The 27,065-nt window shown below is 40.9% G+C and overlaps 2 protein-coding genes and 1 long non-coding RNA gene across 4 annotated transcripts in view; 2 read left to right on the top strand and 1 right to left on the bottom strand.

The window, feature by feature from the left end:
- Nucleotides 1-27,065, top strand: part of LOC126492637 (tripartite motif-containing protein 30A-like) — a 399,822-nt gene that overhangs the window by 303,044 nt on the left and 69,713 nt on the right. The window lies entirely within an intron of this gene.
- Nucleotides 1-27,065, top strand: part of LOC126492642 (tripartite motif-containing protein 30A-like) — a 361,486-nt gene that overhangs the window by 302,981 nt on the left and 31,440 nt on the right. Inside the window, exons 6-8 of the mRNA XM_050129185.1 lie at nucleotides 7,200-7,300; nucleotides 7,583-7,609; nucleotides 7,856-9,139. Coding sequence (XP_049985142.1) covers nucleotides 7,200-7,300; nucleotides 7,583-7,609; nucleotides 7,856-8,454 — 727 coding nt within the window. The 3' untranslated portion in view covers nucleotides 8,455-9,139. The remainder of the gene's footprint in view (nucleotides 1-7,199; nucleotides 7,301-7,582; nucleotides 7,610-7,855; nucleotides 9,140-27,065) is intronic.
- Nucleotides 9,529-27,065, bottom strand: part of LOC126492680 (uncharacterized) — a 49,699-nt gene continuing 32,162 nt past the window's right edge. Inside the window, exon 2 of the long non-coding RNA XR_007589648.1 lies at nucleotides 9,529-10,886. This is a non-coding gene — a long non-coding RNA (uncharacterized lncRNA). The remainder of the gene's footprint in view (nucleotides 10,887-27,065) is intronic.

The following is a 27,065-nucleotide window of genomic DNA, read 5'->3' as shown; positions in this document are numbered from 1 at the left end:
GTGAATTGAGACCATTAATATTAAGTGATATTAATGACCAGTTGTTGTTTACTCCGGTTATTCTTATTGTTTTTTGGTAGTAGAGTTTGTGTGTGTGTCCCTTCTTTGAGTTGTGCTGGTAAAGGTTCACTAGATGCCTGAGTTATTGTAGTCAGTGTTGGCAATGTTGGATTCCTTGGGTTGTGATTTTCCTTCTATTACTTTCTGTAGGGCTAGATTTGTGGCTACGTATTGTTTAAATTTGTTCTTATCCTGAAATGTCTTATTTTCTCCATTGATAGTGAACAATAGCTTGGCTGGGTATAGTAGTTTGGGTTTGCATCCATGGTCTCTTAGTTTTTGCAGTACTTCTATCCAGGGCCTTCTGGCTTTAATGGTTTCCATAGAGAAGTCAGGTGTAAGTTTGATCAGTTTACCTTTATAAGTTACTTGCCCGTTTTCCTTTGCAGCTCTTAATATTCTTTCTTTAATCTGTATATTTTGTGTTTTGATTATTATATGGCAAGGGATGGGTTTTTTTTTTTATCCAGTCTGTTTGGTGTTCTGTATGCTTCTTGAATATTCAAAGGAATATCTTTCTTTATGTTGGGAAAGTTTTCTTCCATAATTTTGTTAAAAATATTTTCTGGGCCTTTGAGGTGTGACTCTTCTCCTTCTTCTATCCCTATTATTCTTAGGTTTGGTCTTTTTATTGTGTGCCATATTTCCTAAATGTTTTGTGATGAATTTGTTGGCTTTGCTGTTTTCTTTGATGAGTGCATTTATTTTCTCTATGGTGTCCTCAGAATCTGTGATTCTTTCTTCTATCTCTTGTATTCTATTGATTATGCTTGTTTCTGTAGGCTCTGCTCATTGACCTAGCTTTTCCATATCCAGCTGGTCCGTCCTCAGTTTGTGTTTTCTTCCTTGCTGCCATTTCAGTTTTCAATTCTTGAACTGTTTCCATTACCTGTTTGATCGTTTTTTCTTGGTTTCCCAGGGTATCATTTACGAATTTACTCATTTCTTCAAACTGTTATACTTCTCATCCATTTCTATAAGGGCATTTTTTACATGTTGTTTAAGGGACTCTATTGCTTTCATAAAGTCATTTTTTCCCACTTCTTCAGTGTTAGGGTGTTCAAGTCCTTCTGTTGTAAGATCATTGGGTTCTGGTGTTTTCATGTTGTTTTTCAGATTGTTGGGTGAATTCTTACCTTGGCACCTGACCATCTCCTCCTATCGATGCTATCTAATGGATCTTTTAAAACAGGATTAGGTTTCCCTGCTGGCCAGGGTCCCTGCTTACAAAATGCCCTCGCTCCATTTCCTGGCTCCTGTCGCGGGCCAAGATCCCTCTCACTACTCAGAAGGGTCTTCAGGAACAAGACCAGGCTCCCCGTTTGCCAGGGACCTTGTAACAAAAGGCCTTCCACTCTGCAGGCCAGCCACCAAAACAGAGAAACTCCCACTGCCCTTTGCCCCAAGCTCCCGACCCAGTGCCCACACAGGCTAAACTTGGTGATCTTGCAGCACTGCAGAAGGGAGGGAGAAGGAAGGAGGTCCCTGTGCGCAAGCAGGGATGGGCCAGGGAGAGAGAGGTCGCAGCAGAGGAGGAGCACCCCAGCAGGGGACCAGCCCTCACAGACTAACTGGAGGATCAAGGGGGTTGGGGAATGTCCCCGCTCTGTTTCCTGTGTCCCACTGCGGGCCAAGCACACTCTCCCCACTCAGGAGGGTCTTCAGGGACAGGGACAGGCTCCCTGTTTGCCAGTGGACTTCGCCAATAAAAGGCCTACCACTCTGCAGGCCAGGCCCCAAAAAACCTACTTGGTTTAATTGTAGTGGGGCAATCTGCTCTCAGCGTGGGCTTCACTGTTTCATGCTTAAACTATCCCACATCCGCTGTGTCTGTGCGCCCATCTCTGCGCGTTCGTCTGCGCGCTGGTCTCCGCCGCGTGCGTCCAGGTGTGTGGATTAATATCCAGGCTGTTGATTTGATTCCATTGGTCAACCTGTCTGTTTTTATGCAAATACCAAGTTGTTTTCATTACTATAGTTCTAGAGAAGATCTTGATGTTGGGGATGATGATGCCTCTGGAAGTTCTTTTATTATACGGGATTGCTTTGGCTATCCTGAGTTTTTTGTTTATCCATATGATGCTGAATATTGTGCTTTGTAGGTCTATAAAGAATTGTGTTGGGATTTTGATGGGGGATTGCATTGAATCTGTATTGCTTTTGGTAAGATTACCATTTTTATTTTGTTGATACTACCTTTCCAAGAGCATAGGAGATCTTTCCATTGTTTTGATAGCTTCTTCAATTTCTTTCTTCATAGACGTAATGTTTTTGTCATACAGGTCTTTCACTTCTTTAATTAGTGTTAGCTCATTTTATTTTTTGTTATTGTAAAGGGTGGTGTTTCTCTGATTTCTTTCTCAGGCCATTTATCATCTTTAATTAGAAGGGCTACTGATTTTTTTTAAGATTATCTTGTATCCTTCCACATTACTGAAGGTGTTTATCAGTTGTAGTTCCCTGGTAAAATTTTTCAGGTCACTTATGTAAACTATCATACCATCTTCAAATAGTGATAGTTTGACTTCTTCCTTTCCAGTTTTATCCCCTTGATCTTCTTTTGTTGCCTTATTTCTCAAGCTAGAACTTCAAGTACTATGTTGAATAGATATGGAGAGAGTGGACACCCTTGTCTTGATCCTGATTTTCCCTTTGACTTTCTCTCCATTTAATTTGATGTTGTCTGTGTTTGCTATATATTGCTTTTATTATGTTTAGATACATTCCTTGTATCCCTGATCTATCTAAGACCTTTATCATGAAGGGGTGTTGGAATTTGTTGAAGGATTTTTTTTAGCATCTAATGAGATGATCATATAGTTTTTTCTTTCAGTTTATTTATGTGGTGGATTACATTGACAGGTTTTCATATGTTGAACCATCCCTGCATCTCTGTCTGGGCTTAAACCAACTTGATCATGGTGGATGATTTTTTTTGGATGTGTTCTTGAATTTGGTTTGCCAGTATTTTATTGAATTTTTGCATCAATGTTCAAGAGGAAGATTGGTCTGTAATTCTCTTTCTTAGTTGAGTCCTCGTGTGGTTTTTGTATCAAGGTAAATATAGCCTCACAAAAAGAGTTTGGCAATGTTCCTTCTGTTTCCATTTGGAGAAACAATTTGAGAAATTGCTCTTCTTTGAAGTTCTGGTTGAATTCTGTGCCAAAACCATTTGGCCCTGGGCTTTCGTTTAGTTGGGATACTTTTGATGACCTTCTTCTTCTTCTTCTTCTTCTTCTTCTTCTTCTTCTTCTTCTTCTTCTTCTTCTTCTTCTTCTTCTTCTTCTTCTTCTTCTTCTTCTTCTTCTGAGCTATAGGTCTATTTAAATTGTTCATTTAGTCTTGACTTAATTTTGGTATGTGGTACCTATCCAAAAAATTGTCCATTTCTTTCAAATTTTCCAGTTTTGGGGACCTAATTATTCTATGGATTTCCTTAGTGTCTGTTGTTATGTCCCCCCCTTTCACTTCTGATTCTGTTAATTTGGATATTCTATATCTGCCTTTTTGTTAGTTTTGGTAAGTGTTTGTCCATCTTGTTGATTCTCTCAAAGAAACTGTTCTTTGTTTCATTCATTCTTTATTTCTATTTTATTGATTCCAAACCCCAATTTGACTATTTTCTGTCATCTACTCCTCCTGGGTGAGTCTGCTTTTTTGTGTTCTAGAATTTCAGTTGTGCTGTTAAGTTGCTAATGTGAGATTTCTCCACTTTCTTTATGTAGGCACTATGAACTTTTCTCTTAGCACTACGTTCATAGTGTCCCATAGGTTTGGGTATGTTGTGTGTTCATTTTTGTTGAAGTCTAAAAAGTCTTTAATTTCTTCCTTGACCATGGGGTGATTCAGTTGAGCATTGTTTAATTTCCATGAGTTTGTAGGTTTTCTGCACTTAGTGTTTAACTTTAAGACAAGGTAATCTGATAAGATATAGTGGGCTATTCCATTTTTTTTTTGTATTGAGGTTTGCTTTGTTACCAAGTATGTGGTCAGCTTTAGAGAAGGTTCCATGAGGTACTGAGAAGAAGTTATATTCTTTTGTGCTTGGGTGAAATGTTCTAAGATGTCTGTTAAGTCCATGTGAGTCATGACATCTGTTAGTTCTCTTATTTCTCTGTTAAGTTTCTGTCTTGCAGAGCTGTCTATCAGTGAGAGCGGGGTGGTGAAGTCTGTTACTATTAGTGTGTGGGGTTTGATGTGCAATTTAAACTTTAGTAATGTTTCTTTTACATATTGTGAGTGCTCTTGTATAGATGTTCTGAATTGGGACTTCATCATGTGCATAGATGTTCTGAACTGGGAGTTCATTATAATGGATTTGTCCTGTGATGAATATGAAGTGTTCTTCTAAATCTCTTTGACTGATTTTAGTGTGAAGTGTATTTTGTTAGATATTAAAATTGTTACACCAGCTTGTTTCTTAGGTCCATTTTATTGGAAATTCTTTTTCCAACACTTTAGTCTTTGGTAATGTGTCTCTTTGGGGTTTAAATGTGTTTCTTGTATGTAGCAGAAGGATGGATTCTCTTTTTGTATCTCTGTTAGCCTATGTGTTTTTGTAGGTGAATTGAGTCCATTGATATTAAGAGGTATTAATTGCCAGTGATGGTTAATTCCTGTTATTTTTTGGTTGGTAGTGTTTGTGTGTTTTCCTTCTTTGGGGTCTGCCAGTGTGAGGTTATCTGTTGCCTGTGTTTTTGTGGTTGCAGCTGACTTCCATTGGTTGAAGTTCTCCTTTTAGTACTTTTTGTATGTCTGGATTTGTGGATAGGTGTTGTTTAAATTTGGCTTTCTCATGGAATGTTTTGTTTTCTCTGTCTATAGTGATTGAAAGTTTTGCTAGGTATAGCAGTGTTGACTTGCTCCTGCGGTCTCTTAGTGTCTGCAGCATATCTGTCCAGGACCTTCTGACTTTCAGAGTTTCCATTGAGAAGCCAGTTGTAATTCTGATAGGTCTGCTTTTATGTGTTACTTGGCCTTTTTCCTTTGCATCCATTAGTATTCTTTCTTTATTCTGTATATTTAGTGTTTTGATTATTATATGACAAGGGGACATTTTGGGGGGGTCCTGTCTATTTGGTGCTTTGTAAGCTTCTTGTACTTTTGTAGCTATATCCTTCTGTATGTTTGGAAAACTTTTTTCTATGATTTTGTTGAATATACTTTTTGTTCCTTTGAACTGGAATTCTCATTCTTCTTTCTTTGTTATTCTTAGGTTTGGTCTTTTCATGGTGTCTCAGAGTTCCTTGATATTTGCATTAAGAATTTGTTGGATTTAACATTTTCTTTGACTGATGTGTTTATTTCTTCTTTTGTATCTTCAACTCCTGAGATTCTCACTTCCATTTGTTGTAATCTGTTGGTTATGCTTACATCTGTAGTCCTGTTCATTTATCCAGATATTCAATTTCTAGAATTCCTTAGGTTTGTGTTTCTTTATTGCTTCCACTTAAATTAAGTCTTGAACTACTTGAATTGTTTGCTTCACTTGTTTGATTGCCTTTTTTTGGCTTTCATTAAGAAATTTATTGATTTACTCCAATTTTATATTTGTCTTTTCCTCCATTTCTTTAAGGGAGTTTTTCACTTCCCCTTTAAGAGCCTTTATCATCTTCATAAAGTTATATTTAAAGTTATTTTCTTTTGCTGTTTGTGGATTAGGATGCTCATGCCTTCCTTCTGAAGGACCATTAGGTTCTGGTATTGCTATATTGCTCATTAAGTTATTGAATGTATTCTGAATGTATTCTTGCATTGGTCCCTCCCCATCTCTTCCTCCAAGTGGTAAAGGCAGTGTCTTTGCCTCTTGGTTCAATTCTTGAAGTTGGTGTCTGTGTCTTAGGAATACTCCTATGGACCAATCATTGCAGTTGCTATTTGTGTCCCAGTGAGTCAGTACTGGTCCCTTCTGTGTGTATTGGAACTGTTGAGGTCTCAGAGGATGGGTGTGTTTGGAGGAAGAGTGGGACTTGTAGTTACAGGGTCTGGTGGGGGGTGATAAAGCAGCCTGCCTGCAGGAGGCTTGCCCACTGATCACTAGTGCAGCTGAGATGGGTGTGGAAGGGTCCTGGGGCTTTGCTTCAATTCGTAGGGCCTAGAGACTGTGCTGTCCAGATGGAAGGCTGGCCACTCACCTCTACTCTGGTCTACTCTGTGCATCACAGTCTGTGTCTCAGTGAGTCGCTGAAGGTCTTGGGTACTTAGATTTTTCAAAAAAAGTCTTCAGTCTGTGGTCACAACTGTTCCACCTAAACCACATACTTCAGAAGACTGGAAAGCCATTCCCTTCTATGTAAAGAGTCATATGCAGATTGTCAGCATCAGGCATGTTCTGAACATATGCGGCACATGTCAGTATTAGTTTGATGTTCCTGTCTTCTTTTCCAAAACTGTCTTCTTAAAAAAGAACTTAATTTAGAAGCTGGCTAAGAGTATCCATATTGACAAAAACGTTTGAAGTCTTGACTTTCACCAGAGGGTTTTCTTAGACTCTATGACTCTATTATCCTGGAGCAGTTTCTGCACCATGACTTTAGACTGTTCTTGCGAACCCAGCTTCCTTCCTTCCTTCCTTCCTTCCTTCCTTCCTTCCTTCCTTCCTTCCTGCCTGCCTGCCTGCCTGCCTGCCTGCCTGCCTGCCTGTTTTGTTTTTCAGACAAGGTTTCACTGTGTAGCCTTGGCTGCCCTGGAACTCACTCTGTACATCAGGCTGTCATTGATCTCTGAAATCAACCTGCCTCTGCCTCCTAAGTACAGGGATTAAAGGCTTTTGGCCCCCTGCCTGGTCTACACATTAACTTTTAGGTACCTTAGTTTGATTTGTTTTAAGATGGCCAATTCATTATTTCTTAAGAGTTCCAGGAGGGAAGAAGTGAGAGTGGGGAAAAAAGTTTTTAACTGTACAAGTGAAGGGCTCTGCTCCTAAGAAGTAAGACATTCGAAATATCACATAGCAAGTAAGTGTGAGGGGTCATGAGTGTGTCTCTCACATCTGCAGAGTTAGTATCTACCATCTCCCTGCTCAGAATTCTCAGGAGGGCTCTAAGACCGCTATGCTCACAATAATAGGGAGTGATAGGTAGTCCATGGTGGTCAGAGGTCACACTGTCTGAGATGTGGAGTCAATCTTTTGTCCCTAGGAGTCAGACCTTAAGTCTGAAACAGCCCAAAATGATTCCAAGAAAACAGAGAAAGATCTTCCGAGCTCCAGATCTGAAAGACATGCTGCAAGTCTTTCAAGGTGAGAGCAGCTACATTCTGTGGTTACCTGGGGTACCTGGGGGACTCTAGGGGAGGCTTGGGCTGCACTCTCTGGATAGAGAGTGCTGTCTCTGATCATGGGTAGAGAAACTGAGAAGAACAGATAATGTGTACCAGTGATGGCCTCATATTTAATGGACAGCATCATTCATCCCATCCTATATCACAATTTCCAGACCTTTCCTTACTCTGCATAGCACATTGACTTTAATTTTCTGATTCCCTTGCTTACATTTAATGCTGTGCATTTTCATCATTTCAGGGCTCCAGGATGCCCAGCGCTACTGGGGTAAGGAGAAATCACACCATCAGTCTCTCTCGCCTTAATGACTTTCAGAGTTTATTTCTCTACTAATACTTATGTTTTATGATACTGCTCCTAATATGCACAAGAATCTGCCTCTATTTGACTTTAAAAATGGCTCTGCCAAGTTCCCTCTCACTTTCTTCTCCGGCCTTTGAGACTTAAATCACAAATAAGGCAGTACCTGGTTTCTCATGTGACTCATAATTTATATGTCTCATTTTTCTGCAGTTCACGTGAACCTGCTTCAACTCAGCAATAAAAACATTGTCATTAACGCGGACAAAAGACAAATACAATATAGGAGTGGTAATAGAAGAAATTTGCAAGTTTCTGAGTCCTATGATTTAGGTGTCCTAGGGTATCCAGCTATCTACTCAGGGAAACATTACTGGGAAGTAGATGTGTCTAGATGTGATGCCTGGATCCTGGGAATAAATGATGGAAGATGTGCTCAACCTCAGCTTCATCCAGTGAATCAAAAGGGATTCAGAGTCATCAAAAATTCTGTTGTTAAACAGGATGTAAAATATCAGCCCCAATATGGCTACTGGGTTATAGGAATTACAAACAGGTCTGTATGTAATGTCTTTGAGGTGTGCTCTGTCCCTCAAAATGCTAGTGTCTCATTCCTTTCTCTGACTGGCTCGCCCACTCATGTTGGAGTTTTCCTGGACCGAGGAGCTTGCACTCTCACGTTTTATGATGTTTCCAACCATGGAGCTCTCATCTATAGATTCTGTGACTGTTCTTTCCCTGCTGCGGTTTATCCATATTTTAATCCTATGGAGTCATCAGGGCCAATGACAGTCTATGGACCACCCTCTTAACCCCTCACTCGTATCTGCACAGTGCCTCATGTCTGATGTACCTCAAATACCTGAAGTCCATGGTATCATTACAGTTTTTATTTCTATCGTTGGTTGTAGGAAACCATGGCCTAGCTACTCTGAGAAGCATTTGTTATAGGTTTTTCAGGTTAGAGTCCATGGCTCCTGCAATACAATGTGTTTTTCAGTTTCTGAGATACTGATGCACTCCCCCTAACAGTGAAGCATTCAATCTACTTCGTGTTTCTCTGTACGTTTCCTTAGAAGTCAAGGACACATGGAAGCTTGAGGGGACCGTAGGTCTTAGAAATTAATCTTGGGTACCCTGTATAGATTCCAAACATCATTGTTGCCTGGCAACTACAACTGTATTGATCCTGGAAATTATGATTATATTCTGTATAAAAAGTTTGATTGCTCTCAACAAAATTGTCACAGCCTCTATCTTGCCACAGAGCCCTTCCAATCTAGGCCTTGTTTCATTCCTTATGGCCATCTCAGGTGTCCTTGGCCTGGTAAGTAAGCACTGGCACTAACATCTGGTCTTTCTATTTTAATACTCTACACTTCTCAATACAAACAATTATGGATTCTGTTCCTTGATCCAGTTACTTGTCTGTTTTCAAGACAGTAGCAGTTCATCTCTTCCCATATTTCCAAAGACAATGACTCCTCATGGGGTGAGGTAACACCTCTGCTACCCTGCACTTCCTGTTTTGTGGTGCCACAGATGGATGCCAGGGCCTTGTGCATGCTGAGGAGGTGCTCTGCCCCTGAGCCACTTGTCTCAGCTCTGCCAAGTCTCCACAACCCCATTCCTCTGTCGCTGACAGAAGATGACAGAAAGTTCCTCTCCAGCTTGGAGAAAATATATGTAGGAGTCTCTGGCCTAGGAATGAGCCTGTAGTGGTACATCAGTTTAAACACAATGCTGTGCTTCATCAAAACTTAATAGTGAAATATCTCTAACGGTAACCACGAAGACTGTGTTCAGAGTACCTGGGTTCTAATCCTGTCATTCCTCATAGGAGTGTAATCCTGAGTAGCAACCTCAAAACCTTATGCTTTGTGGGGTTTTTGTTTTGATTTTTTTTGCTTTGTTTATTGTTTGTTGTTGTTACAGTTTTACTGTTGTAGAGTGTACACATACTGTAGGTCAATCTCAGAAAATAGATTTGAACTGTGTTAGGAGGCTCTGAGGGTAGAAGCATTTTCCTCCAAGCTCACTGACCTGAGTTCAATCAATTAAACCTCATGTTGGAAGGAGGCAGGCAATTCCCACAGATTATCCTCTAACTCCGCACACATGATGCAGTACACACAGGCATAGACACATACACAAATGTGAACGCATTATGTACGTTTTTAAAAAGAACAAGTCTTATGCACATCAAGCATCCACTGCACACTCAGTAGTTACTTTCTCTGTTAGTTACTGGGGAGATGTCCTGGAATGGTGATCCATGCAAAAGCGGGCAGATGGGAGGAGTGAAGATTTGACTTTCCTGATATCTTGGTGTTAGATCCTGGCATCTGTCACTAAGTGTATTCTAAAATGTTGTAGATATCTTGATTATTGTCTGGTTTTCACATTTATTTTTTGAGAGGATAATTGTGGGGCTCCATTTGTTTCTTATGAAGTACATTAAATCCTATGATTTCCATTTCCCAGTGAATGATGGTGATGCCCGTGAACTTCCCTTGTGCTGTGTTGTGAAATATGAACAATAGAATGTTTCTAAAAACTTACACTGCCTCTGGCATATAAATGATATCCACTATGGCATCTGTTTTGTCTCCTTCACGTGATCAGTGTGACTGTAATAAAGGATTGGTGAGGTTGAATACCAGAACCTGGCATGATGGTTTTGATACAATCCCAGTACTCATGAGGCACAGACAGGACGGTTGCTGTACATCTGAGTCCAGGCTCAATTAAGAAATAAGACCCTGCCTGTTTTGTTTTACTTTTAAAGAGGTTTTGGATGAGGTAGTTGGTTCAAGAGGACATGGTGAGGGATTACAGGGCAAGACGGAGTTTATTTGGATTCAGATTGCCATAAGTAAACAGAAAGACTGAGTTGAGACAGCATAGTGGGTGTTCCCAGGAGAGTTCAGGCTCAGCACCAGAGAGGACTGAATGGAGAAATTTCTGGATAGCATCAGGGGCCCTGTGGTGGAAGAACAGGACTGTACTTATGCTTTGTAAGATTGAGGGGTAGGTTCATAGCAGGAGCCTGTAGCCAGGCAGGAGGCAGGACAGTCATGTGACACAAACAGGATATCCTTTCATGTAAACTCACTTAGGTTGTTGTGACACTGGCAAGGAATCTGCTGGGGACTCATTTTGAGTGGAGCTCCATCTTGTCTCTATGTGTGACAGCAGAGAGGCAGTTACAGGGCAGCATGTAGTTTGGAGCTTCTAGCACTACCTGCTGGCAGAGTATGTATCAGCCACTCAAAACATCACCATGCTCTGTTTGAAGAATCAGAATACCTGTAGTAAAAAATAATGGATGATTTTTACTTTAATCAAATTGTAAATTCATTAAAGAAAAAACCTAACTTCATAGCTCTCTGGTGTCCTTTTTGTTTAATATTTCTTCCATACTTGTGTTTCATGGGAAAGCCTTTCCTGTGTTGAAATAAGTGTCAGCGTGTATTGACACAGTTAGACTCACACGCATTGCTGCACTGCTCAGCAGTGTGACCAGTGCTGTGCTCTCCTGGCCACCTTCATTCTTGTCACTGCATTTAGGGACTTATGGCAGACAGATTTGACCACAAAGTCAAATCTTTGTATGGAGTCAGGAGTGGAATTGTGTCTGCAGAGAATGTTCTTGAAGAGCTAATTGGCTCTCTGAACATTTTGTGGTTTTAATTCCCAAGAAGGCTGTAGATAGAAATAGCGGAGGCATTGTTTTAAATCTGTTGTAGACAAAGACATGATAGCTCATTCCTCTAATAACTGCTGTTTGGTATTTTGACTGTGTTTTGACAAATAAAGCTTGTTTGGAGTCAGAGGGCAGAGCTAGCCACTAGGTGACCATAGAGGTTTAGAGGATTGGAGACAGGAGATAGAAAGTAGCGAGGTGAGGGAGGATCTGGTCCTCTTTGAACAGAGGAATGGAAGAGATAGGAAGCAGCTGTTGGCTGCTCCCTGTTCTCTGAACTTTTAAATTCTTACCCCTGATGTTTTTTTATTGATAAAGTTTAATTAGGATAACGATTCTACCTGTATTCGCCAGTTTGAGGTTGGAATACTGCCAGGAGTTAGAGACCATTCTGAACACTAGTCAGTTCCAACCCAGTCTGGGATGTTAATTATAACCCTGCTTTGAAAACACAAAACCAAACAAAATTTTTAAAAATTTTGCATAGTTATTAACAATTCAGAAAAAAACAGAATATCATAATATTGATTGACAGTCATTGTGTTCACAGCAAGAATAACAGTTCAGTCTTTTGTCATTATCAAGATGTGGACTTTGGGCTAGGGGTTAAGCTCAGGGATGGAACACTGGCCCAGCATTCACAAGGTCCTGGATTCAATCCCTGAAGTACAAAAACAGAAGTAAAACAATAGCAAAAACCCATGGTCTCAGCACTGGGAAGGCTGAAAGAGTCAGAACTCAGATAGTGGTCAGGTTGGGGTTCATTGTGAGAGCCCGTCTCTAAAAATAAGAATAGAAAGAGGTGGAGGAAACAGGTATGATAAACAAAACTCAGCTGTCACACTGTATGCCATATTTTAGTAGATGTGAGAACATAAGGAACACATGAGATAGGAATGCAGGAGTGGGGGTGAGACTGAAAATGGGGATGGCTCAGTCTTCCCCATTGTTTCCCTTACACAACTGCTGCTGCGCCAACATGGCAACTGTCGTTCTTCTGAGCGAGGGACGTTGGGATTAACACACAACACAACTTCAGGTTCTGCAGACAAGCCTTTATTTCACTTTCTCACACAGTATATATATATATATATCCCTCAGCAGGGGAGGTCAAGCCAGTAAAAGCAGGAAGCTCATCACCGTAACTCAATGGCTTAGGGGTAAACATCCTTAGAAACATTGCTGAAAACAATAGATTGTTCCTGTTTTTGTTCCCGTTTTCAACCAACCGCAAGAATGCAAAACAGATCAAGTGGGGGTGCAAAGTCCTGTCCGCCAGGGACCCAACAATTCCCCCCTTTTTATTTTAAAAGCATGAAAGCCCCTGTCTTAGGACTCCCCCATATAGATGTAGTAATAAGAGTGGCGGGGCTGCGTCCCTGGCACCCTCTGTAGTAGTGGGAGTGGCGGGGCTGCTTCCTGCCACCGGCTAGCTTTACCAGAAATAATTACATGGAAACTGTATTCTTTAAACACTGCTTGGCCCATTAGTTCTAGCCTCTTATTGGCTAGATCTCATATCTTTGATTAACCCATTTCTAATAATCTGTCTAGAACCATGAGCTGGTGACTTACCAGGGGGGATCTTAACCTGCGTCTGTGTCCTGTGGGAGAATCATGGTGACTGACTGACAAGGCTTCTTTCCCCCAGAATTCTGTTCTGTTTTCTCTGCCAACCTAATTTTCTGTCCTATCAAAGGGCCAAGGCAGTCTCTTTATTTAACCAATGAAATTAATACAAAACAGAAGACTCCCACATCATTTAGAGACTCTTGTCTATAGGAGGCCTTAATCCCTGTCTTAGGTGAGCTCTCTATACCAGGACAGTTGCCCATCATAGGGATCCCTCATGACTTCTGCAGCATCTGCAGCCAGACTTGGGGCACTTCCTGATTACCAGAAGACAGCCTGAGCACCACTTGTCAAGTGACAGTGTGCTATATGTGGAATTGTTGCGTAAAGCAGCAGAGAATCCAAAAACAGATACTCCCAATAGCAATATCAGTACAAGCGAGAGCATTTCAGACAATCGCTGGACCCAGCCCCAATTTCACCAACTGGATCCAAACACAGCAGGGAGCCATGTGCTATTAATACTAACAATATGATGAGCTGTCTACAGGGAGAAATTCAAAAAGGAGGAATTCCAAGGGCCATCCAAACAAGTATTCAACTGTTCAACCACATCAGAAGCATTTACAACATTAGCAGGTGTAATGTACGAGACACTTGTTGTATGAGTCAAAGAAAATCTACCTGTTCTTGCAAAAGCACAGTTTGTTGATTTAAATTTAAAAGTCCAAGTCCAATATGAGAGTCCAGAGCACACTGTGTCTACAGGGACTCACTAACCCTTCCAGACAGCTGATCTCCTGATGTTCTTGAGACACCAGCACCAGCAGAGGAATCACAGCAGGCACTCAAACGATCAAAGCTCCATCAGAACTGTCCCAGCAATTACTCAGCTTACAGATCCTCGAAGAACAATTAAGAATATTGCCCCCCCAAAGTGCCATTCCACAATACAAAGAAAAATTGGGGCAGGAATGCAAGCAGAGGATCGAATAGTCATATTGCATCCAGCAGTATTATAAATTCAGGCTCTTGAGTGAAACATTCTCCCAATAAACTGTGGGGTGGAGATTAAAATCTCTATCAGCATCCCGACACTGAGGAGCAGGTTTGGGACCATAGGTATTATGTAATACTCACTGGCATTAAAAGTGGAGGGTTTCTCACTAGACTCCCAATCATTCGTAATTCTGTTGTTACCACAGTCATCATCTGAAGCAGAAGGAGCGTCACAGGCTTCATCCTGAGTCACTGGCCTTATGCACCATTCTGGCACCCAAATTGGTTTATCAACTTCTGGAGGAAAAACACATACTGCCCCCCCTCACCTTTGCCAACAAGGGGGTTGGCTCCATCCATCTTCCTGTTTGTAGATCTTTCCAATGAACCCATTTTAGGCTCTAAGCTCTAACTTGTGTATGGTGCTCCATAGGCAAGCACCCTTCAGCATCCAAAAGAATGATGGATAATTGAGTTACTGGGGAGAATATGAACTCTCCCATTTTTATTTTTTGAAAATATTGCTGAGGGTCTGATCAGCTCTTTCCATAATTGTTTGACCCATTGGGTTATATGGGATGTTTGTTTTATGGGAAATTTCATAGAATGAACAAAAGGATAAATTTATTTTGCTGATATATGCTGGGCCATTTTCTGTCTTAATAACCTCAGGTTTGCCCATATAGGCAAAAGCAGATAGGCAGTGTGCAATGGCATCTTTTGCTCATCCTCCTGAATGTAAGGATGCGAAAAGTACTCCTGAAAAGTGTCTACTGATACATGGACAAACTTAAGTGTCCCTGTGGCAAGCAGGTGTGTAACATCCATCTGCCATAATTGATTTGGTCGTAACCCTCGTCAGTTAACTTCAAAATTGGGTCTGCCTAGGAAAGGAGCACACTGAGGACAAGATGATGTAATGGCTTGTGCTACTTCTCGCGTGCATTGAGTATGATGCTGAAGGGAGTGTGCATTAAGGTGAAATTTATCATGTATTTCTTCGGCGAGGTCAGAAGTAAAGCAAATATGTTTATATTTATCAGCTAAATCATTACTTGCTGACAATGGCCCAGGCAGCTGGGTATGACTGCAGATATGTCTGACAAACAAAGGCTCAGTCCACAGCCAAATCAAATGCTGAACACAACTGAACAAATGACGGACCTTAGAGGTAGGTGATATATATGCAGATGTCTCCAATGGCTTAAAGATGTGGGCCATATACATACTATCAGTATACAAATTTACAGGTTCCCCAGGGAATAGCTGGAGGGCAATGAGGCAGGCTGTTACCTCTGCAGCTTGGGCTAATACATCCCCCACAGGATGTTTCCACACTTTTCCTCCAGAAACCACTACTGCATTAACTTTAGGGGAAGCATCTGTAAAGACAGCATGAGCTGAGGGTATGTGAGATCCTCTAATCACTCAGCAGAATATAACAGGATGATGTTTGAATAGGACCATTAATGGATGCTGAGGATAATGAGAATCAAAACTTCTGGAAAAGGAGGTGAGAAAAAGGGTCCACTCATCATGGTACTGCTGGTATTTAGTATAAGTTATTATAATCTAGTCAGGTACTTCCCAAATGTCTGGGCAGCAATCTTTTTAGCTTTCCAAAGTAATTGTATAATAGTATGGGGTGACTACCCTTGCTGGAGAGGCAGGCATGTGTACCCATAAAATAGGTCCATCCTGCCAAAAGACTCCCGTAGAGGCAAAATTGGAAAAAAGAATTACAAAATTTAATGATTGATCATAATTAATCTGCTGGAGATGGACCCTATCAATGTTGTCCAGAAGAAGCCTTAAGGTCTGCCTGGCTGCAGGCATCAATATTCGAAGAAAGGTTGGGTTGATATCTCTCAAGACCATATCTTACAATGGTCTTAAGTCACCTGTTTTAATTGCTAGGGACGAGTGTATCCACTGTAAGTCTCCCAGTAATTGCTGCCAATCATGTAAGGTTTCAAGATGAGAAGTGTCAATAGTTAATTTTTTTGGCTTAATTTTATCCATGGCCAATTGGTACCCATGGTAGGAATATGGGGCTTGCATTTGGACCTTTTCAGGATCTATGATCAGCCCCACCTTCTCTAAATCCTTTGTATTTGAGTATCAGCCTTGAGCAGTTGATCTTGATCAAGCCCTGCTATTAATAAATAATCCATATAATGAACAATATATAACTGTGGAAACTGACAGAGAACAAGCTCCAAAGCAGCAGCAACATAAGTTTGACTTATGGTAGTACTATTTGCTATTCCCTGTGTGAGTACAATTAATGGAATCGCAAAGCTGGTTCCTTAAAATTAACTGAAGGGAGGCTAAAAGCAAAACGAGGGCAATTCTGTTTAACTAGAGGAATAGTAAAAAAGGAATCCTTTAAATCCACTATAATTATATGCCAGCCCCAGAGTATGGCTGAAGGGAAGTGCAATCCCTGCTGAAGAGGATCTATAGGCTGCATCACCTCATTGACAGCCCCGAGTTCCTGAAGTAATAGATTCCATTTTCCAGATTTCTTTTAAATGAAATATGGGTGTATTCCAAGGGGAAGTAGAGGAGACAATGTGCCCAGCCTGCAGCTGATCTTGGACCAAGGCATGAGCAACCTGCAATTTCTCTTGAGTCAAGGGCTGCTGTTCCACCCAAACTGGATCGTCAGATTTTCAAGTTATAAAAATTGGGGCAGGCTTGGGAACAGTGACCCTAACTAAAAATGGCCTAGACCGCTTCGGTCTCCCAGCAGTCTCGTAATTTGTTTATCTGGTGTCACTGGCTGCAACTGACCCTGCACATTTTTTCCCAGGCCCTGTCCTGGTCTCTATCCTAGTTGCTGCATAATTTGGGATGCTGCTGGTGGTGGTGTGGGCTAAGTGGTCAAGACAGCTCCTATCTCACTCAGGACTTCTTTTCCCCAGAGATTAAAAGGTAGTCCTGGGAGGACATATGGCTGAAAGTAACCCTCATGGCTTTTATTATCTTGCAATTTTAATAATTTTGCACTCTTCTTGGGAATTGCTTTACCTATTCCTTGTAGGGTGGCAGTACTACTTTACAATGGCCACTTCTTAGGCCAGAATTCTAAGGACAGGACGGAGACATCAGCTCCAGAGTCTAAAATCCCATTAAATGACTTCCCATCAATAATCAATTCCAATCGTGGCTTTTCTTTCATATGAGCTACCCAAAAGGCTGCAGTGCCAGATGACCCAAAACCCTTAGCACCCCAACTGGACCTGGCCATGGGGTTGGAGATGTTAATTAAGGGTACTAACACCCATTGGGCAATATGATCCCCCTGTAACTTCTTGAGTAACTTGATGTTATAATTTTTATTTCTCCTTGATAATCTGCATCAACAACCCCAGGATGAGTTTGAATTCCCCTCAAGATGGTCCTGCTTCTTTCTAAGATATGCCCTAAGGTCCCTCTAGAGAACGGCCCAAAAACATTACTGGGTAAAGCTTGAACCACCATTTGGGCTGTCAAGACTGCTTGGGTGGAAGTACTGAGATCCAGTCCTGCACTTCCTGGGGTGGTGTGGGCAAGGTCTGTGATGCAAAAGGATTGCCCTGTGGAACAAACTGGATACGGCCACTGCCCGGGTGGGACCCCCTGACTCCTGGTGTCATTGCTCCATACACTAAGGTTCTGGGGCCCTGGAGCGGGGCCCTCTGCCAGTTTCCCTGCTCTTTTATGTTTCCTGAATCCTGACCCAAGCATTTAAAGCTGCTGTGGTACATAGGGATAAGGTGTTTTTGTTGTAGAGAGCCTGGTCCTGATGATCAGAGTAAAGTCCCTCACCCAGAATTTGATCTTGGGTTATCTCAAGTCCTTTTGCTTTTTCCTGTTGCTCTAAAATTTCCCTTTTAGTTTGTCATTATCAGTATGTAAAGACTGTATCATTTTAAAAAGTGCCTCATTCTTGGCCCTATTATCAAATCATGTTTTTAAGGAAAAAATATGAATGACAAAACTAATCTTCAGAATCAAATAGAGGGATGTAGGAAGTAAATCATATAAACCTTGCATAACATCATACATGGCACAGTAGAAAAGCTATTGAACTTCTGAATTGTTAAATTGTCTGTAATCTTGACCTTGTAAATTATACATTTATAATATATATTTTAAATGATAAATCTTACCTGTGGTTGAGTTTGAGCTGGAGTAGGTATAATAACTGTTACCTGCCAGTAGATGTCACTGCACACATGTAGCTGTATGGTCAGTTTGAATATGATTTTAGTGTTAAATGCTGAAAGATATGCTCAGATTAAAAACAGTTATTTAGTGTAAATCACACTAGAAGCCATCTATGTAGTTGCGGAGCGCCAAGGTGCCTGAGGACATGGAGTGGCTCTGAGGGACTTAATTAGAAAATATGAAGGACTAGCAGCTAGCAGCTACTCAGGGCCACTTCACATACCTAAATGAATGACGTGGAGCCTGATGATGACTGGCTAGAGCCACTGGAGATCTGAACCCCACGATTCAGGCACCAACTGTAGAAGTTAGCTCAATTTGGGAAATAATCAGGGTAGCTAAAAGATAAAGCAATTATATTTTTATTTGTTATAAAGGAAAAACTCATAAAATGGTAACAAGAAGTTCAAGCTCAGCTGTGCTGTGAAGGAACCACACAGAGAGAGAGAGCATGTGGGCTGCACACCCATTTTACTCCTGGTCTGAGAAAGCCACATCCTAACTTAGTCCAACCTCTTAAAGATAATCGGTTAACAAAGCTTCCCTGTTACCTTCCTAATGCTATGGCCCTTTAATACAGTTCCTCATGTTGTGGTGACCACTCACCTTAAAATCATTTTTGTGCTACTTCATAACAGTAATTCTGCTACTATTATGAATCATAATGCAAATATTTTGGAATTGGAGATTTGCCAAAGGAGGCACAACCCTTGCCTTGAGAACCACTACTCTGATGGAATAGAAACTATAGAATGAATATATAATTGGGGGGAGGTATTAGAAAGACTTATAGGCCAACTAATCCAACATTGGAAGGTTCACAAATCCAGTAGTTGTTCAGTCCACAGGATGATATCTCAAATGGCCTTCAGCATATGTCAATAGCCCAAAGAAATATGTTCTAATGCCAGTGAAGGAATGGGCTCGCTGGTGAGATCTAAATTAAAGGTGGATTTTCCCAATTCAAAGATTTGGATTAGGAATGGGTCTTCCCACTTTGAATGATTTAATTAAGGAAAAAAAATATTTCAAAGGTGTCTAGTCATTTGTGTTTTAGTTAATTCCAGATGGAGTCAAGTTGACAATGAAAAATAACCATCATAAACACCACGCCTCCCTGCCTCCTGCTATGTTTCCCACTGTCAGCATCATGATCTCAGCCCCTTTGTAACTGTAAGCCCCAAATCTGACACCTTCCTTATATGGTCCCTCAGTCATGGTTATCACAGTGTGATGGTTAGAATGATCATGACTCATAAGAATGGCACTATTAGGAGGTATGACCTTGTTTGAGTAGGGTGTGGCCTTGTTGGAGGAAGAGTATCACTGGGGGTGAGGTTTGGGTTTTCAGACCCAGTGGCTTATCTCTTCCTGCTGCCTGCTAGTTATCTGTGTGCTGCCCTGCCTCTTGCCAGGATCATGAACTAAGACTCTGGACTATAACTCTGCCCTAATTACATGTTTTCTTTATAAGGGTTCATGTGGTCATGGTATATCTTCACAGCAGTAAAAACTGATGCTAAAACATAGAGCAGTAAAAAAGTAACTACTTGCATGCATCACTACAACTAGTTTTATACAGTACTGAGGATCCACCCCAGGACTTCACCCATGCTAGGCACACATAGTGCCAACTCAACCACATTTCCAGCTCTACACATTTTCAGCTTCTAAATCAGAGGACACTGAGGCAACATCAGAGGTCTGTAATAGAAATCCTAACTCAACTACAGACCTCCTGAGATACACTCTTGAGAGATTCATGGAAGGGAGGCAATGAGTCGATCCAATCAGCACTGTGAAGAGAACTTCATCAGGTTAGCAACAGAATGCATAATCAAAAGGGCACCCCTGGGCAGCTGGAGAGCCCCCAGCAACTTGCTAGTTTGGCTGCTGCGAGTATTTTGAAGTGTTTCTGCTGGGCTCTGCATGTGAAAACTCCTGGTCCTGTCCCTGCTGGGTGAGATATCTTTTTTGACTGTGTGACAGTTTCCCTGAATGACATGTTCTTTCCTGTTCTCACCCTGTAAGTGCCTAAGTCCAACCCCAGAGGAACACTGCAATTCTCTGTCCCTCACCTAGTATTTCCTTCTATTTGGGACACACCTGTCCCCACAAAGTAAAAGGCAATCAGGAGCTCAGGTGCAAGAGCATGCCAGGGAAATTCTTTCCTTCCCATTAGAAGATTTTTGAGGGTCAGGATTTTTTAGGGTGATTGTGATACAAGTTTGAAACGGTGACTTAACAAGTCCCTGGAGCAATGGAAAATGTCCCAAGTTCCTGGTGGGCAGGGCTGACCTGTACTGATTCACTCTAGTTGTATAGAGTGAGCTGCACAGTCACAGTACCAGTAATGTGTGATGGCACCCCATTGGTTGATAGTTCCGTAGTTTCTCTTTCTCAGTTCCAGCCCTCAAAGTCTTAACTTTCATGTTTTTTCTACTGGCTCACCAGAGATCAGACTTAGTGACTGAATCCTCAAGACATTTACTCTGACCTCCATCTGCTCCTCTCTACAGATTCAGAATCCCTTGGTTGGTGTCTAAAGGTGTGAGAGCAATTTAGAGAACAGAGTTTGGAAGAATTGAAAAGAAAACATAGTCTTTGCTCTGGTGAGTTGAATTTGAAACTGAGAAGGGGTAGGGAAAGAGTGACTGCTGGTTTCCTGCTGAGTGCTCTAGGGATGAGGAGCCAGAAGGAAGCCTGGCCTTGAGGAGGACCAGTTTCAAGGTCCAGAGACGTCCAGGTATTTCTCCAGATGGAGTTCACTCTCATCTTTTTTAATGGTCAATTTTGGGGTGCACCAAGAATTCCCTGTTGCAAGACAGACACTTCTGTCCCTCACTGAAGAAGTAAAATCAGAATGGTGTCTTAAAACAGAGTTTAATGCCTTCTGTGTAATAGTGTATTTACCCGTGATTTTATGAGTTTGTTTCCTTGGCTTCTGTCTCTGTGATTAGAAGTCCCAGTCTTTCTGCAGAATCTTATGCATTTACTTGTAGTGTGAAACAGCCTCAAAACAACAACAACAAAAACAGCTTCTAGTCTGTAGAGAATTGTTAATGTTACTTAAAAGTGAGTATATTTGTCAGCCTTTTCCTTGATTCATGTCTGCCATGCCTCAATAAAATTCAGCCTGTACTAGTAACTCCAGCTACAAAGATAGCTGATGTAGGAAGATACAAGGTCCAAGACCTGTTGGGGGACCTAATATGATCAGGTCTAAAGAAAAGAAAAGAGTTGTGATATCTTATTTTCAAATAAAACTTTCCTGAAGATCAGAGGGCAGAGCTAGCCATTAGCTAACCATAGAGGTTTGGAGGTCTGTACAGACAGACAGGAAGTGATATGGCTGGACTGAGAGGAAGTGATAAGGTGTAAGGAGACAGGAGCTCAGACTTCTCAGCTGGGAAGGTGAATAGGTAAAGTGTATTGGCTATTAAAAAGAAATGTGGAAAATGGAGAATGATAACAGATCTAAGATCTATGTCAGTTATTAAAAATAATATGTAAGCAATTGCCTCAAAATTTTTTTTACCATTATATGGATGATATTTTACTAGCTAACTCAAATGTAAATACTTTAGAAAGAGTATTTGAAAAGGTAAAGAAAATTTTGCTTTGTTGGGGATTACAAATTGTTCCTGAAAAAATGCAAAGAGGAGATTCTACTAATTACTTAGGATATAAAATAGTTCTATAGAAAATTAGACCCCAAAATGTATGAATTTGGAGACATCCATTGCTGACTCTTAATGAGTTCCAAAGATTGCTAGAAGATATTTCACAACTAAGGCCCACTATTGGAATAGAAAAAATTGACTGAGAAATTTTTTAAAAACCTTAGGCAGTGTCAAGGACTTAAATAGTCCAAGAGCATCATCAGCTGAAACTGAGAGAGAACTGACTTTTGTGGAAGAGAAACTGCAGTATAAACATGTGGATTATTTGGATCCAATATTTGATTGCACTTTGGTTATTTTAACTTCTAAGCATTCTCCTACAGGAAAATTTATGCAGACGGAAGATATTGTCAATGGGGATATAGACATGAAGGGATATAGAGAGGATTATTGAATCTACTCTGAAAAGAAATAGAAATAATGTTAAAAGGTAGATTATTGAATCTACTTTTACACAAAAAGCAACTGCTAGTTTTAAATATTTTACATTAGCTTGGATTTTTTTTTGCATTTTGATACAAACTTGGAGATTATTTTGTTAGAATACACTGTACATATATTTCTAATTTTGTTCAAGATATGGTACCCATGCATTCCATTTAGCAATGTATTGTCAGTTTCTAGCCCTTGAAAGTTATTATTACAAGTATTTAGGATAATAAGGAAATGCAGGTTAGCAATTAGTCATCTATTACAATCAAACTTGTATTCATATTAGGTATGTTTTCAAGGTCAGAGATAAGTTTTAGATAGGTCATCTTTAAACACTTTAGAGATCTACAGAATATGGCATTTAAAATGTTTATTAACATAGGTTCTTTTCTTGATACATACAAATGAGACATGCCTGCATCTAGCATCACCAATCTACTTCAGAGAACATGATGGGCACTGAAGAAACTCCACATGGAGCAAAAAAAAAAAAAAATGCTCTTGCCTTGAATGCTAACAGCATGCTGTACTAATTGAACAAGTAGGACACAAGAGAAAGGAGTGTAAAACTTTGTGAAGACAAGGTCCTTCAGAATATCCTGATTCTCAAAAAAAAAAAAAAAATCAGTCAGAGGCTAGGTAACCCAGGGACCTAGGGTAAAAACTAAACACTATTGGAAAAAAAAGAGAAAAACACAAAAATAAGCTAATAAAGTTTCTTTTTATTTGGGGTTATGTATTTGTGGGTCTGCCTATGTATATATGTATTGGAAAGGATGGTTGAGGTGGTCAGAACTGGTGGATTTCTTGAAGCTGGAGTTACAGGCACCTATGAGCTGCTTCATGTGGGTGGCAGGAACTGAACTAGGATGTTCTGCAAGGCGCAATGAGTACGCTTAAACATAGAACCCCCTTTTCAGCCCTAGGTAGTATGACATTTCATTGATTCATTTTGTTTTGTTTTGTTTTAATGTCATTTTATGTGTATAGGTGTCTGACCTGGATATAGGTCTGTACACTACTTGAATGTCTGGTGCCCACAGATGCCAGATGATGGCATCAGATTCCTTGGAACTGAAGTTATAGACAGTTGTGGCTCACCTTGTAGGTGCTGAGAATAGGACCAAGGTTTCTGGAAAATAAACCAGTGTTCAAAAACCATGATCCATCTGTCTAGCCCCTAGAATAGACATTTTAACAATATTAAAATGCATGAATATGGATTCCATCCTTATATGTAACTGTATCACCTTAGATTTCATTCAGCAGTTCTATACTTTTTGTGTGTAGGTATTTCATCTCACAGTAATTATTTTCCTAATCATTAATTTTTCCTAGTTTTGATGGTTACATTAATATAATTGTTCTCTGTCTTTCTTTTATTAAATTTATTGACTCATTTATTTTCATTTTCTATCTGTGGGCGTTTTGCCTGTATATATACCTCTGCAGCATTTGGATGCAGCACTGTCAGAAACAAGAAGAGAGTATTAAGAGCTACTGAAACTGGAGTTGCAGGTAGCATTGAGCAGTCATGTGAGGTCTGGGTGTTAGGATTCAGGTATTATGCTGGCTCCAGTCACCTGGCAGGACACACTCAGGCAGTACCTTGGCCAGCCCAGGGTGCTATGTCTGTTATGTCACTATGTAGTCCGTATGCAGGTCCCTTTAAGAGACAAGCCTCATCCACTCCCATTTTCTTTCCTCTATTCTTCTGAAAAGGCAAGCACGTCTCTCTCTGTCTCTGTCTCTCTCTCTCTCTTGAAAGCTTCGTGATTTTTTCACAGACCTTACATAGTTTGCTTGAAGATCAATGCAGTGACATTCCTCCATTTTGAGGAAACTGTTTAGCAAAGTAGTTGATGTAGGAAGAGCATAGTGGTAGGGACAGACTCATCACTAACACAAGAAAGCTTTAGAGAGGGAAGGAAAGGGCATGGTTAGTATTTCGTAGGGATGAAGACCTAGTTTCTCAAGCCTTTAATCCCTGTGCTCAGGAGTTTAAGATAGGGCGGTATATTGGTAGTAGTTGGAGAAAGCATACTAAGCACATAGTGAGTTCCAGCCCAGGCTGGGATACAGAACATAATACTGCCTCAATAACAAAACAAAACAAAAATGGTAAAAGGTTTCTACATCATTATTCACAATTCAGAAGGAAAGGTACACATTACAATTGTGTAACATCAATTGTGTCCATAGGAAGAACAACAATAGAGGCTCATGACCTCATCAAGATGTGAAGCTTTAGCAAGGGATTAGCTCAGCAATGGAGCACTAGCCCAGCATTCACAAAGCCCTGGGTTCAATCCCTATAAGGGCAAAGATCAAACTAAAACAGAAACAGCAGAAGCTCATGATTTCAGTGCTGGGGAGGCTGAGGGTGCAGGAGCTCAGAGGTCAAACTAGGGTCTGTGTCAAAGACATATGTCAAAGACCATATGTCAAAAAAAGAGGAGAAGTAGGAAGAAAAACAAGTATGTTAAGTAAAATTCAGATTGTGGTGACATATCTGTTTATCTGCCACTCCTTATGTCACTTTTCAGTAGGTCAGAGAGGATAAGGAACAAATGAGTTGCTTTATTGAAGGAGGCATGTCATTAGGAGCAGTCTTGGAAGTGACAATAGATGTGGCCATTACCAATGTTCTCCACCCTCTGCTTCATGTTTGTGTCTTGAGTTGTGATCTCTCACCCCCTGATTCACCACTGTATTAGTCAGAATTCTCTAGAGCAGTGGTTCTCAACCTTCCTAATGTTGTGACCCTTTAAAACTGGTCCTTATGTTGTGGTGGCCCCAACCATAAAATTATTTTTGCTGTTGCTTCATAACTGTAATTTTGCTACTATTATAAAACATAATGCAAATATTTTGGAGTTGGAAGCTTGCCAAAAGGGGCACAAACCTTGGGTTTAGAACCCCACTGCTTTAAAGGAATAGAACTTACAGATTGCATCTATATGAAGGGGAGATATTAGAATGACTTACAGGCCAACTAACCCAAAAATGGCTGTCTACTGATGGACTGTCCAAGGTCCAGTAGTTAATCAGTCCACAAGATGATTTCTTAAGTGATCTTCAGCATATTTCAGAATCCTGAAAAAATGGGCTCTAATGCCAATGAAGAAATGGACTTGATAGTGAGAGCAAGAGAAAGCACACACAAAAAAAGGCACGGTTCCTTAATCATGTCCTTTATACAGGCTGCCAGCAGAAGGTGTGGTGCAGATTAACGATGTGTCTTCCAACCTGGGAAGATCTAAATTAAGGGAGTATTTCCTGCCTCAAATATCTGCATTAGAAGTAGGTCTTCCCACTTCAAATGATTTAATTCAGGCAAAATCTCTCACAGGTGCCTAGTCATTGTGTTTAGTTAATTCTAGATGTACTCAAGATGACAAGGAAGGATAGCCATCACAGTCACTGTTCCTTTCTGCCTGCTGCCATGTTCCCCACTGTGGTGGTCATGATCCCTAACCCTTTGAAGCTGTAAGCCCCAAATCAAACACTATTCTGAATCAAACAGTGTCCCAGTCATGGTGATTATCACAGTGTAATGGTCAGGATGGAAATGGCTCAGTTGGTTCATGGGCAGTAAGCAGCACTGTCAGTAGGTGGCACTTTGTTTGAGAAGGTTTGGCCTTGTAGAAGGAAGTGTGTCCTGAGCAGGGTCTTCAGGGTTTCAGTAGCTCCAGCCAGGCCTTTAGGCAAAGACTGCTCTTTAATTCCCAGCCACCTAGACCCAAAATAATCACATAGAAACAATATTAATTACAACACTGCTTGGTCTATTAGCTCAGGATTCTTATTAACTAACCCTTACATCTTAAATTTACCTATTTCTGTTATTTTGTATTGCAACAAGGTAATGGCCTACCAGTAAGGTTCCTTCCAGAGTCTGTCTCCTTCAGCAGCTACATGGCATCTCTCTGACTCTGCCTACTTTCTCTCTAGATCTCTTCCAGCCTGGCTATATTGTGCCCTGCTATAGGCTGAAGAGCTTCTTTATTCACAGCATACAGAGGTGAATCCCACATCACAGACACTCTCTTCCTGCTGCATGCTCATGCAAGGGCACAGCTGTCTCTGCAACATGTCTGTCTTCAAGCTGCGATGATTCCAACTGTGATAAATACTACTGAACAAAACCTCTGAACTGTATGACCGACCTAATTAAATGTTCTCCTTTATTTGTCATCATCATGTGTATGATCATAGTATCTCTTCACAGCAATACAAAACTAACTGAGGCAGACTACATACCTATATGCCACCACATGTGGTTTTCTGCCACTCTGAATCCATGCCAGGGTTCCAGGATTGCTGGTCATGCAGGGTACCAACTGAATCTCATTTCATTCTGAGCCCTACAAAAATTCAACTTCTAAATCAGGGGAGGCTGCGTCAATATCAGAGGTCTGTAATAGAAATCCTAACTCAAATGGAGACCTGCAGAGACATTCTGGGGAAGGATTCCTGGAAGGGATGTAAGGAATGTATCAAATCAGCACTGGGAAGAGGCCCTGGTCTGGGGCAGCAACAGAATACCTAATCTGCAGGACACCCCTGGGCAGCTGGAGTGCAGCACGCCGCTCCCGCCAGCAGAAGAGACGACTGCAACAGGATCCTTCTCAGAACACACTTTATTGGAGCACTTACACTTGAGGTTGTAAAGAGGCAAAAGACCCAGTCCCCGTGACGCAGAAGAATATATACGGTGCCAGACAAAGCCCTGACGTGTCATCAACCCAATGGCTCAGGCCAGAATGGAGTGATCGTGCTTAAATTATGATTGGCCAGATCGGATGGCCAGATC

The sequence above is a fragment of the Alexandromys fortis genome, unplaced genomic scaffold (assembly GCF_014885135.2).
Source record: "Alexandromys fortis isolate MF-2015 unplaced genomic scaffold, M_Fortis_MF-2015_v1.1 scaffold_303, whole genome shotgun sequence".
Lineage (NCBI taxonomy): Eukaryota > Metazoa > Chordata > Mammalia > Rodentia > Cricetidae > Alexandromys > Alexandromys fortis.
This window is presented reverse-complemented; position numbering and strand designations above follow the sequence as displayed.